Below are 13942 nucleotides of genomic sequence, written 5' to 3'. Positions count from 1 at the left end.
GCTGCCCTCTTACAGATTGAGCAGATTGAGGACTTATGTACAAAAAAACTTATCTGAGGGCACACCATCAGCTAGCAGGAGGGCCAGAAACAGGAGTCAGCTTCCCAGAATGCTGGTTTTACCATACAGCCAAAGCATTCACAATCTCAGCAAAGGTTTTGCTGTGTTTAGGGGCACTTCTCGCTGAAAGTCACGTTTTTCCATCATCTTCATAAATCTTTGAATATTCTGCACTGCTAATTCCTGCTGCCAGAATAAACAAATTTAAATCACGGGAAAGCAAACTGCAGAAAATGCCTCAGTTCTGTTGATACGCTCCAGGACTAATGATAGTGTAATTTGTTTACTGGTAGTACTATCAGTGCTGCAACGTAACCTGAAGACCCAAGCACAATTAGGACCCTATTACATTAGGCATGAAGAAGGAGGCAGTTCATATCCCAAATTGCTTGCAATCTATCAGCGTACGAGGCACACAAAGCACAACTATCATTCTGCAGACAGAAAACAGAAGGAGCGAGCAGATTGCCAAAAGCTTTCAGAAGCTTGCTTAAAGAAATCTATGACACAAACATGACATAAACCACTGCTGCTGGAAACGCGTTTCGATGCCAACTCACTGCCATATCTACTAATCCCATTACTTTGCTGGGTCAGGTAGCTTTTGAGACACAGCACAGATGCCGGATGATAAGAAATTATGTTTCACAGATCATCTAGGTTGGAAGAGACCTCCAAGATCATCTAGTCCAACCTCTGACCTAACACTAACAAGTCCTCCACTAAACCGTATCACTGAGCTCTACATCTACAATTTCTTGAGAAAGATAGAAAGTAGGGGAATTTGATCACTTTCTTCTGTCATACACTAAGACCCAGCTTCATATTCTATCACAGTCTTCCTATGTAATCACTAAAAAAGGAGAAAAAAAGAGAAAATCGGTTGAATTAGAGGTTCCTTGTAAACCGTTCCCTAGTGAGGTTGCACTTTAACTCCTGCTGCCACTGGAACTTAGGTTTATCCGCTAAGGCATCAAAATGCATTTGTGAGTCAGACCACAGAGTCTGCTCCTGAGGTTATGCATCTAATTGAATGAGGAGAGAAAAGAGGCAGAGCTGCCACATTTAACAGCATAATAGCTGCAGCGCTGACGGGAGTGTAAAGCTCAGTCACAGCTCTCCCTCATCTTGAGGAGATTCCAGTTCTCACTTCCCACTTCTCAGGAACATGTACGGTTGTCAGACTAGAAACTACCCTGGTGAATCCCTACCTTGAAGATGCACGAATCGGAAGGTGCACAGGATGACCAGACAGGACTCAAAAGTTCTGCCAAATACCTAGGGTAGCAGCCTGTGGTTCTCTGTGGGCGTTTTCTGCATTAGGCTGGGATGCTCAACCTCCAACCTGTTGCAGATGGACTGCCAGGGCAAACCCTAACAGACAGCTTGCTCCTAAAAACCTTTTTCCCAAATACGCTTCAGAAGCAAGCTGCAGGCCTGCTTCTCCTGTAGTGGTAGCAGCCCACTCCTGCCCATGCTCTCTCTGTCACCACTCCTCATCCTATGGCAAACACACCACTGTGAGACTGTTGGCAAGGGAAGGGACGATGGGGAAGGAAGACAAAATAGAGCCCTTGAAAAAAAATAAAAATAGAGTCCTTGAAAATTCATAACTTGATCTGGCAGAAGCAAGCCCCTTCTGGTCTCCTCCTCCTTACCGGAAACTCTCAAGACACAAATACCTTGTGAACAATGTTTTTTCCTAAACCCGTTCCAAAAACTGAGCCCTTCAGGGAAGCAAGGAACCAACGGTGCTAAGGATATCACCACCACTCAGTGCATGCACTGGTATGAGAGCGGGAGGGCCGCTGCAAGAAGTTACACGGCCAAGCAAGTTGTCAAGATGATGACAGTGGGAAAAATCACTGGATAAAAAAAAAGTACAGAACTAATCCTGGAGACAGGGACTGCAATACAACTCTTCCAGCACTCTCACGAGTGCCTGAACCAATTACTCACTCTCTTGCTTGCTCCTTTTCTTGCCCACAGCTCTTGCACCTCCTCACGTCAGCTTTCATCTCCCAAGAACGTGACAGCTGCAAGTTCAGGTTGTGGCTATGACTCCTGTCTGGGGGAAAAGGGAACTAACGCAGGTTTGCCTTGTCTGAAGCAACTGTTCAGCTAGTCTACGTAAAGCTGGATCCTACAGGTCGTGTTTTTGACTGAAAATGGCTGTTACTGCTGTGCTTCATGCTCACAGTACTCCGATGAGGTTGGGTTCCTCTGGGGAACCAAATGCCTTTTCTCCAGGTCTTGATTGGTACACGGTTTCCTCAATTCTCAGACTCAATGCCTCTTGACAGGCATTTGTGCCTAGCTTCAAAGCACTGCATAGGCTTAACACCAAACCAACTTGTAGGCTTTACATGCTTCTAATATTAAGCAGCTTGGGAAAGCAGGATATCTGGATCATGTCCTCATACCTAGGTGTCTCAACTCTTCCTAACTCTCATTTTGGGTGAAAAAATAAATGTTCTCCAGTTATGTCTGTAACTTGGGTACTCACCTGCTAAAAATACAGGACTCCTATGAGTGCGGGGAGAATAAACATTAAGTACGGTGTGGCCTAGTAAGGTCATATAAATAGGACAGATCATTTCAAGATGAATCCCAGACATATCTGGAACAACACCAGTATAAAATGAACTTACACTGTATTTAGATAACATAATCCTAATTAAAATCTGACATTTACATCTCAACTTTCCCCACTGGAATAAAACACGTGATCCACTAACCATGGGCTCCCTTTTAAAACATTGCCACCAACGACTGCTTAAACATTGCAGCAGCATTGAAAGTGAGCTCATGAGCTTTTTTGATACCTGTTCTAATCTGGGAGTTCGAGAGCACCACTAGCAAGGAGACCACTAGCAATGGAGAAAGCACAGTTCAGGCTGGAGATTGATTTAATGAGTTTTCATGAAGTCTTTTATATGAAAAGCCAGCTTGTGATAGCCTCATCTAAGGCGTTATCTATTATCAATAAGCGTATGCAGCATTTTGTTATCTTTCCATATTCATCATTCACACTCTCTTCAAAGCTACCCAGCAGAACTGTACTTTGTGGCAGCCACAGACCACAGCTAAATTGTCACCTCAAAGTTTGTTTTTTTTTTTTTTCCTCTCAGTTCTGGCATTTAAATTTATCTAGAACTAACTGGAGGTGGGAGGTGACAATTTTGTTTCATGAAAACTTTTGAAGTTTGGGCTGGAAGAGAAACATATCTTTCAGCATCCTCACAAAAACAGTTTCAAAACATCTATTTTCAGATCCAAGTCACAGAGGAATGTCTGTAAGAGCTGAGACTGGCACAGAGACCCATGTCTTTAACTTGCCCACTATTCCAATTCCAACCAGAGATCCTTATATCACAATACTCTGAATATATACAAGTAAAGAAGCTTAAAGCCTGATATCCTATGTCCCAAGCCGGTGTGCTAACTCCCACATAACCTTCTGAGGAGAGATGATATTGAAAGTATGTCAAAAAGCTTCCTGAATATATAAATACTTCATTAGTTTTACTTCATTAGTTTACTTCATTAGTAATAGTGAATAATTAGTTATAAGCTACAGAACCAAGTACAAAGCTGAAATAAAGCAACAGTTACTCGTGATCACTTTCCTATAATATAGAATCCTGAAGGAAAACATTACCTTGTGGATCCATGCCCAGAACAATAGCTGTCGATCCCTACATCACCTTTATTTTATATAATTAAGGAAAAGACTGCACAAAATGGCAGCTCTTGATGTGAAATTCACAGCTCCGGACTCAGGCTGCAGAACTCTTTGCATCCTTTTGGCAATTTATATAACTACATACAAAGCACAGTGCTACAAACTGATTTAAAGGGCATTTTCCCTCTGCATAAAGGTGGGGTGTAAACAGCTCCATTAGCCAACTCACCGCTTAAGATCCATGCAAGTCCATAAAGCAGGTGTTAAACAGACCTTGTATTGATCTCTTCAAACTGGAATGAATTTTAGTGCCAATACATGGACACATGCTTTTCAGATAGAAACAATCATTAATTGTCTGTACCAAGATCAGAGGCTGGAAAAATATGAACCCAGTATTTTCACTGCTTCACGCTCAATTTCATTCGCTGGCGTATTGACTTAGAGAATCAGGTCTTCATTCCACGGTTTCATCTGTCAACTTCTCACCATTAAACACTACACCTGGCAAATCTACTAGCAGGCACAGTTAGCTCCTGTAGCCTGAACAGCTCAGCTAGAAGTCAAATATTCAGGAAACCCATCGCAACACAAGCAAATTGATTATGAATGGCAGAGCAAAGCGAAAAAATACAACCACATTAGAACTGAGAAAACACTTCTGAGCATAAAGCAGCTGGTAATGAGAGAGTATTCAGAAGATACCTTACCTGTGTAGTGCACCACACACGTCTGACCCTTCTTTGGAAATGTCCGTCCTGTTAAAATTATAAAAGGTTATTCTTTTATCTTCTCTGATTGAGCTAGGCATGTTTAACTTGTAGGAGGAAAATGCTAGACTGAGATTTGTATTGACTACACCTTATCAAATCAATTATATGCAGGGCAGGAATGGGTAGAGCTTAGGGTAGAAGATTTCAGCTTGGCTCCTATTTAGCTGTTAGACCAAATAATATTTTCCTCACAGTAATGTAGTTTTCCCTGTATGTGTGTGCATTACATATACACTTCCATTCTGTAAGTGCAAAAGGACTGTCAAAACTTCATGAAATATAACCTTAAAATTCTCAGAATGTTTTTGGTATGATTTTTTCCAAGTAAAGTCTTAGTTTGACATTATAAAAAAATCTATTTGTATTCACATTTCAACACATTTCACTTGAGACAGCTCTAGCAAGGGCATCTCTAATTAGCAGGGAAGGGTTTTACAAAAAAAAAATCACATACAAAGGCAGTTTAGTTTGGTAGTATCAAGCAACAGTAAAGCAATGATACACTGAGCTCTTGTAAGAGCCTAGTACCTACCCCTCAAATGTTCATACTGAAAGGAAAAGAATGTTTAAATTTTAGTCTTGCCACTGAAAAATGGAATTACTATTTCCATGTTACCTGCTGTAGGTACTGCCAAAGGCATTGAAGGACAGGGGAAGACCTTCCAGGCTCACAAAGGTGTTAGTTGCATAATGAAGCAGCTAACCTTGATTTCTAAAGCAATGTTGGCCAGGGCTGAGCCCAGGCTCGGAAGTATGAATGAGACTGATCATTAATGAACACCCTTCTCAGAAAGTTGGGAAATGGGGATTCAGATAGAAACTAAGGCTCATATCTAGTTTGGTTCTCTGGCCTCCTTGGTCTGAATTAACATGGTAGCAAGTTATTCGTGACGGGGTATACCACCTAATAAGACATCAGCTATGTACTTAGGACTTGGATGCCAGAAACAACACGAGAAGGAGAGCAGGCTAGGATGAACTGAGAGCTGTAGCATGAAACGGAGAAGAAAGACAAGATCCTCTATTGACAATGGAGAAATCATAGTGCCTTAAGAGAAACCCAGCCTAGCCTGCGAGAGACAAGATGACCACAAAAGGAAGAAAAGAAAACATCCAAAAAATAATTAAAAAAAAAAAAATATTGGGAAGACTGCTTTAGACTAGACACCTAACCTGAGGAAAGTTATGCAAGACGAACCCTACGCTTGGTAAAATAGGTGTTATTCACAGGATGCACTGTTAAATATAGCACAGAAAGGGAGTATCAGACCACACCGCCACAGATCGCACCGCGGGAGCAAAGTCGGCGAAGCTCCACAAATTCACACCCCAGCTGAATTAGAAGCAGAGATTCCCAGGACCAGTGACGAGCTGTGGTTTTACGACAGCGTTTTCAAGTCAGCTGATTTTGATGAAGGCTTGCAACCCAGAGAAATAACCCGCAGACCCTCATGTGGAAGAGCGCGCTGCTGACAAAGGCAGCCTTGATGCGCTTCAGCACTGTTAGGAGGCTGCCTGCCACCCTTTATGCTCCCTGCACTGCCGCTCACCCCCTTGCCAGGGCTCTGATTTTACAACCAGGAGCTGGTCTGATCCCCGGAGCCAAAAATCACAGAGGGAGAAGTCCAAAAAAAATAAAAATCCCAAGCCGAAAAAGAGAAGAGAGGGGGGGTCACCAAAGTTAAGCGGCAGGTGGACTTGGGGAAATTATTATCAGCCAAGGGTGAACCTGGGCTATTGGAGGGATGCTCACGGCTGTATGCTAGGAATCGCGTTCTCCTCCGATAAATAAAGGAATAAAATGAATAAATCTTAAAAGAACAGCGGCAAAAGAGACCTCTGGGTGTGCTCCAGCACGGTGGCACAGCACGGGGACCCGACCGGGCTCCGCCAAGGGGACCCCAGCGCCAAGCCGGGGGCAAGGAACCGGGCAAAGTTTTGGGACAGGGCTGCCCCCAGCTCCCCAATTCCTTCAGCTCCAGCGGCTGCCGGTTGAAAACCCCATAAATCCTCCCCCTTTTCCTCCGCTTGCAGCCAGGAGCCTGGCGGCTGCTGCTGCTCCCCCCCACCCCCCCGGCCTCGGAGCTCCTCCGGCAGCCTCAGGGCTGCCCCCCGCTCCCCGGCAGGTCCCGTACCGTCTCCCGGAGAGATGGTCTCGATCTCCACCCCCATCTCGGCTCTCAGGAGCAGCTCTGGCGGCCCCTTTTTGGCTCGGCACGGCTCGGCTCGGCTCGGCACGGACCCCCCGGTGCAGGCATGCCCCTCTGAGGCCGGCTGCCAGCGGCCTCCCCGGCTGCCCGTCAGCCGCCCGCAGCCAATGCAGGGCAGGGGCGGGGAGGCGAGGGAGGGAGGGAGCCCGGAGCCCCTCAGCCCCAGCACGGAGCCACTGAGGTGTCGCCGCCGGTTCCCTTGGGGTTGTGGCCGAGGAGAAGGCGAGGACATGAGCGGGGGCTGAGGGGGGGAGGTGGTGGGGCCATGCCCGGCTCCCTGACAGGGCCCGGCCGCGGGACGGGCAGCGCCATCCGAAAAGCGCCCGGCACGGGTGGCTCCGGGGCACGGCGTTTGTCCGGTCAGACAGAGCCGAGGAGGGAGTCATCAGCATTAATTTTTTGCATTTTGAAGTAAATTTAAATCCTTTTTTATCTTCTCCGCAGCACCGCTGTTGGTAATGGGTGGGGGCAGTGGGGGCAGCCCTCCCGCAGGCAGCTCTGAGGCACCCCGGCTTTCACCAACCCTTCCTTCCCTAATTTGTGTTTTAAATAAGAAAAAAGACATCTGTGTACATACTACATACACGCTGCCATGATGTGAGGCTACATATTTAAAGCCTGTGCACTTTCAGTTGGAGAATTGGTGATTTTGAAGTTTTTTTTTTTACATATTTTGACGCAGAACACACAGATCTGTAAACAGAACTATTTCTTTGTGCTTGCGTCCAGAACTATTGCACACAATAGTTTGTGAGAGAAAATTTAGGTAAATGGTTCTGTGATGATTACAAAGTCAAAAACCTGTGCAAGAGCTACAGCTGCTTCTGGTGGATGTACCTGAAATAGATGGAAAATACTTTTTCCTCACAAATTATTGTGTACATTAGTCTCGCCGTCCCCAGTGACTCTGAGGAAATAGTCCTGTTTGCAGTTCTGTGTGTTCTGAGTCAAAATAGGAAAAACAAATTCAAAATCACCACTGTTCCACCTGAAAGATCTGTATCCAGCTAATTCCAACCCGCGCTTCTCTGACACTGCTCTTTCAGGATTTTTACCTCTTGTAACCTGGACTTTGTTCAGGGAAAATGATCTTCATCTGCACAGGGCAATTGTCAGGATGATTTAAGTGGGGAATTACTGTATTGCTTTGTAACAGCAATAATGTGGTACTTGCATGTGTGCTCAGAACTACGCTGACCACCTCCACACCGCTTTTTATACTATTCTGATCCAATTGTTCACCCACAAACTCTGTGTATGGTTTATTTTGACTCAGACACTCTGAAATTACTGGGCTGGATGAAGATCCCCGAACAGTGAATGAAGAAGAGGCATGAGCGCACTTGAGTTCAGAAATAATGTGGACTGGGTAAGGATTCCCTTTGCCTGCCTCCCCTCCCAGTTAATTCAGCATTAAATGGTAAAATATATCTGTATATTGTAAATGGTAAATATAGATTCAGCAATCAGTTATTTCAGTTGATCATAACAGGTCTGTAACAGTGCAAATTCTGAAAAGGGAATATTTTTTTTCTCAGTTCAAATCTCAGAATGTCTTTTTATTTCTAATCGGTGCAATGGTACTAAAATGTATTGCAGAAATAGGAAAATGCTAGGCAGGATGTAAGTGGCACAGAAGTATTAAGAAGATGTGAATATTGCTAATTCCAGATGTGCCTCAGAGTCATTACAGAGCAACACTGATAGCTCAGAAAATGCTGAGCATATAAGTACAAAGTGAAATTCTAGATACACTGTGTCCTAGGAGGGCCCTTGACTGTACAGGAAAGGGCTGCTTTCATCCAGGCTCCACGTAGATGTCTGTCTTCTTAGACAATCAGAACATCAGAAGGTGTAACACTGATGAATAAAAGCAATTTATACATTGCTGGGCTCACTTTAGACTTTGTAAGTACATGGTTCCTCTGATCAAGGGTATGTACATGTATCTTTCCACGATGATGGAAGAATAGCTAGCTGTTCCTGAGTCACGTCTTGTGATGGGAAGAGACTGGACTCAATCACATAACACGCAGAGTTCAGATGAGACCACAATATGGACTCCGAATTTCATCACACACAATAGGCCTTAAACCCAACATCCTCACACAGACTTAAAACCATCAGAAAAAAAACAGAGCCCACCTAAAGCAAACGGCACAAGCCACAGGAAGGGATTAGGAGAGACGAAGGCTGTGACCTAGGTTTAAACCTACTGCATTTGTAAGTATCTTAACCTATGGTCTCTTGTCCTTTCTGGATCCTTAAATGCAGACAGACAGCTTATTCTGGGCATGAGCTAATTAGATCCCCTACGCTGTTATTCCCAAGCACTTGGAAGGAAATGTGAGATTCAATTCCAAGATGGAAAAAAGGATCTGTAGAGGGTGTCTCAAAATTGTTGAGTAAATATATATTTATAAATATTTGTTGCCATAGGCATCAAACAACAGATAGCATTGTTATTTTTCAACTTACTGTAACTGAGATCCTCAAAGACACTGGTGTTAGCAACTGTGCAGCCTATGAAGATCTTGGAAGAGAAGAGTAAAACAAGGAATGTCCCATATCTTCAGGAAAGCCTTTGAAATACAGGGAAAGTGGTTTAGGATTGGCAGAGAATTATAAGAGAGGCAAAAACAACAAAAGGGCCAAGAGGGAAAGTAATCCCACGACCAAGGGAATCACTGGAACTCAATTATAGAAATAGGAAAGCAATATTTTAAAGAATGTTCTTTCAAAGCTGTTGCATGACGTTCACCTCCTCCCACGCTGGGATCTAGTGTATCTTTATCAAGGAGAAAGTTCGTTAGTCTCAGCTTTCAAGGCTCTGCAGAGCTCACCTTCCTGAGCAGTGGCTCACCACAAGACCTTCCCACAACATGTCCTTTCATCCTGACAACAAAAACAGCAGCCTGGAAAAGCAGGAGGGGAACCCTCTTTCCCAAACACTACCTTGGAACCACATGACTCCGACTTCTAAAATTCCTCAGTGGTCACAACAAAAGATGAATTGGTCACAGCCATTATGAGGTTTTGCAGAAATCCCAAACCTCAAAGTTTAGCAGCTGAGTATCTCTTTTTCTTTAGCTAAAAACCGCACAGCCTGCACTGATTACAAACTGTGCACTTCCACTTTTAGGAAGACAAAGAGTTTTCAAATTTTGAGGGTGTTTTAATTTAGTTCATAGCTTAGCTCATAGTTCCTATATTGTGAAATCCCATTCTTCCCTGCTTTTAAAATCTACAAAGGCTCTACAAATCATGTGTAATAAATTCCATGTGTGCAAAGAACTCCCCTTGAAGGCCAAAGCACTAAATTGCCCATAAACAGAAAGCACGAATTCTGCAAACACAGAAATTCATGGATGCCACAAACAACAACAACAACCAGAAAACACACATTTCCCACACCAGCATCCTTGGGGAAGCACTCAATTTTACTTTGAAACCCAACCACTGTTCTATGAACAAAAAACAAGAGCAAACTAAGGATATTTTACAAATACTGACCTTTCCCCTCACTGAACCAACAAGTGCTGTCTAGTAATTTTAATCCAAAATTGTGCAGAACATGCAAAACCAACAGCATGCTGGAAAAAACAACGAAAATAAACAGCAGCCTGCACAGCTCAGCAGGTCATGTCACTGCAAATGCTCCTGTGCATCGCTGGCCATGATAAGCAAAGTAGAGAGGAGGTGTACACGGGGAAGAGCTCCAGCTCATCAGGATATACACCATGAATTGCTAGAGAATTAGTTGAGAGGGCGAGGAACGTGGTAGCTAATGCTCAGAAATGGAGGCAAAAAAGTCCATGACACCAGGACCCAAGGGGGATGACTTCTAGAACACAATTTACCACTTCCAAAGAATGTGATTTTGGATTAATATCTTTGGATTAGTATCTTCTCTCACAGGTTTGTGTGTTCCCAGTGCAAGAAAAGACACTGATGTGCTAGAACAAATTCAATGAAGAGCCACCAGCATGGTTAGGGGTGAGGCTGAGAGATCTGGGTTTGTTCAGCCTGCAGAAGACAAAGCTAAGGAAGGATCTCAGTCACTGTCTACAGCTGCCTAATGAGGGTGGAGATGCCCAGCAAAAGGACAAGAAGCAGCAGACACAAATCACAAAGGAAGCTCTGACTAAATTTAGGGGAAACATCTTCACAAGATGAATTTTCCTACGAAGCCTTGGGGAATCTGACTGAACTTTGAAGCTGGCTGGTCCACGCAAGCAGCTGGACCATATGGCCTCTAAAGATCCCTTCCCTAAATTGCCCTATCAGTAATATTTTTCGTACCAAACTCAGAAGAGAAGGAAATAAAGCGGTGGCAGTGAGGTTGACCACACAGCTGTAGAGTCAGGACATCAATGTGTGTAAAACCTAGTTAGCATCTCAGGTGCCATATAAACATGTAACTGCAGCATCCATCCAGGCTAATTAGCACGCATGTAGATTACTGCACTGATAGTGCTTCACTGCCTACCATTTTGAAGCCAGCTTGCTGAAGTTAGACTCTGCATTGCTCTGTGCCTCAGTATTCCACCTTTGTAATGAGGGTGATAATTTTGCCTCGTCTATTTAGATTGCAAACAGTTCAAGAGCAGAGGTCCTCTTTTATTATAAATAAATGTAACAGCTTGGGGCCCAAAGCCTAAACTTGGGGTCATGTGGGGTGGTCTCACCACCAACATTTCTCGTAATAACAATATAAAAGCAGACAGCCCAAGAGGATTAATATTTCTCTTTCATCCAATCTTTCTCAACAACAGCAACACCAAAAAAATGGATAAAAAGAAATGTAAGCAAGTCTGTCTTTCAAACTGAACAAAACAGAACTGGAATCACATCTATAAACAGTAAACTAATTATTCCAGCTCTGCCATTTCCTTGCCATGGAAGTGACAGAGGGATCACGCTGAGAAACTTTGTATTTACAATGCAATACACTTGCTGCTCTCTCCAGCAAAACTCTTTCCTCCATAGTTTTGGTATTTATTCTGCATTGTGAAGAAATGTCACTGGCTAGACATATTGGAAGCAGTTCAAACAACAGGAGAAAACCAAACAAACCGCAAATATTAGCTACAAGCTTCTGATTAGTCTTTCGATGATTTTGGAAAATGTAACTATGGAAAAGAAATTAACTGGCGTTCTCAATCCTCCAGATAAATGAATCAAGGGAGCTGGGTAATGGATTCAGAAAATTAAGGCTATATTTGTTTTCCTTCAATCTGCATGTGGAATGGTAATGCCGTGTAATGAGTTCCTAGAAGCTCTGGACCAAAATGATTTGAAGTTACAAATAAAAGATCTTCAGGCAGAGAGGTAGGTTGTAGACCTCGCAGAACAGCTATGAGCAGGACAGTAAAACTTTGGTAAAACTTTTGTTTTGTTTTAATTTGGTTTCGTGTGATACTCCAGGGACAGATTTAACTCTAGGTAAGCGCCAACAGATCTACAATAGGCACTAAAAATCTCGGGCTTTTCAGTTTCATCTCTAGCACAAACACAAACACTAATCTTTCTGGCATTCAACTCCCCATCAGGGCTGACCCAGCATTTGGCCTTTGGCACTCTTACAGAAAGGAAAGGCTGAGTCAGCCTTTCTGGGTCTTGCACCTACGGAGTCAAGGTGGCTGAATCCTGGGAAACAAACATTTAAGCTTAAAATGACCCTCGAGTGCAAAAATTTCTAACCCATCCTACTGGTGAAGTAGGAGAGTATTTTATTCTTTTGCTTCTAAATTAAGGCTGTATCTGAGCCAGAACAGAACCACCACAGCCTTTCTGTAAAAGTTTGAACACCACAGGACCCTCAATACAATTCTACATTCTACAATTCTAACACTTCAGCTAGCTCAAGATAGTTCTGTTCCAGTCTGCACTGAAAGTTTAAAGGTGAACTATTTAAAAAAAATAGGTGGATAGCAGCAGGATGTTAGCACTAATTTTAATTATTAGGTTTGTATTAGAAAACATTCACCAAGGTATTTGTCTATATCGGGGGGAAGAAGTAGGGAGTAGGAAGTCCTCTTAAATCTAACTAGCATGAACATTTCTAGGGAAGACCAAGCCAAAGATTATCTGTTGCAAGGATTTCCAAAAAGATCTGTGAGACATCTCTCTTCAGATACTTCTGAAATTGTCTCTTCATCATCCCTGAAGCAGAACAGCTCTACCAGTGAAAGCAACAGTGAAGATATTTGTGTAACGTGGCCATCAGACACATTGCCATCATACACCCCCCATACTTGAAGCAAAATTAGCTGCAGAGAGAGACCTGACCATCCTCCTCAATCAATATTCTCAACCATGGTTTAACTGCTTGAATAGATACTAGAATCCACTTGACTCAGAAGCAACCAATTTTGATATACTTTATGAAATTTGCTTTCTAGTGCTCTTTCCAAAACAGATGCTGCTAAGAGTTTGACTCTTTATAATATCAACCAACCAGTTTCGATACAGGGTTGTATCAGGGTCATACCGACCCGAATCCCATTACAATAATAAATTATTTTCTCAGTGCCGACAGAGTCTAAATGACCTTTACAAATTATCAAGCTGGGATAAATACGTATCTGCAAAAATATTATCCTTTGTTCTTGTTCAAGTTATGGGCTTTCCAGTGAGAGTGATATAACTGAACGTGCACACTACAGCAAAGAGCATGTAGCCATGCAAGAAGTTCCCAAGTTGTTTGATGTATTTGGTGCAGGTGATAAAAATATGGCTCCAAATTTACTTCATTGTGTGAAAATAGAAGATACTATACGAGTTTTCTTTAAAAGCAAACAAATGTAATGCCTGTGAAAGAAAAAGGCTGGCAATTTGGAAGCCGAATGCTGACTTACAGATGGAAAGACCTATTAGATCATTCATTTCCTCTCTTTGCCAAGACAGGAGCAGTTCCTAAAGAACATTTCCTACTCTTCTGCCTAGTCTAATTTTAATAACGTAAGTACTGGAGTTTCTATCACTTTCCTTAAGATTCTCTTCCAGACAAACACAGCTTAAGCTCAGCAAATCCTCCTTTTTAAGAACAGCGTGGAGACTGGCATATACAGACAGGGGGTATTAAGCCACAAAACTGGATTGAGACCGGGCGTTCAGTGCTGGGCAGGGTGTGGGTAGCTGAAGAACGAGCTGTCCGTGGGCTGATCACTGATCAACGTGCTAGCTGTAACAGGCACGCGTGTGATGCCTAC

The 13942-nt window shown here is 43.2% G+C and overlaps 1 protein-coding gene across 3 annotated transcripts in view; it reads right to left on the bottom strand.

The window, feature by feature from the left end:
• FKBP1B (FKBP prolyl isomerase 1B) overlaps positions 1–6795 on the bottom strand; it is a 43612-nt gene extending 36817 nt beyond the window's left edge. Inside the window, exons 1-2 of one of the 3 annotated variants that reach the window (XM_032183816.1) lie at positions 6654–6792; positions 4456–4503 (exon numbers count right to left, since the gene is read on the bottom strand). In XM_032183816.1, the coding sequence (XP_032039707.1) occupies positions 4456–4503; positions 6654–6690 (85 nt within the window). In that variant the 5' untranslated portion in view covers positions 6691–6792. Of the gene's footprint in view, positions 1–4455; positions 4504–5746; positions 5828–6653 lie in introns of those variants that run through there. The other 2 variants (XM_032183819.1, XM_032183818.1) reach the window with 2 other exon arrangements.
• Positions 6796–13942: the final 7147 nt, after the last annotated feature.

The sequence above is a fragment of the Aythya fuligula genome, chromosome 3, assembly GCF_009819795.1.
Source record: "Aythya fuligula isolate bAytFul2 chromosome 3, bAytFul2.pri, whole genome shotgun sequence".
Lineage (NCBI taxonomy): Eukaryota > Metazoa > Chordata > Aves > Anseriformes > Anatidae > Aythya > Aythya fuligula.
The sequence above is the reverse complement of the archived record's forward strand: the minus strand, read 5'-3'. Positions and strand labels throughout refer to the sequence as shown.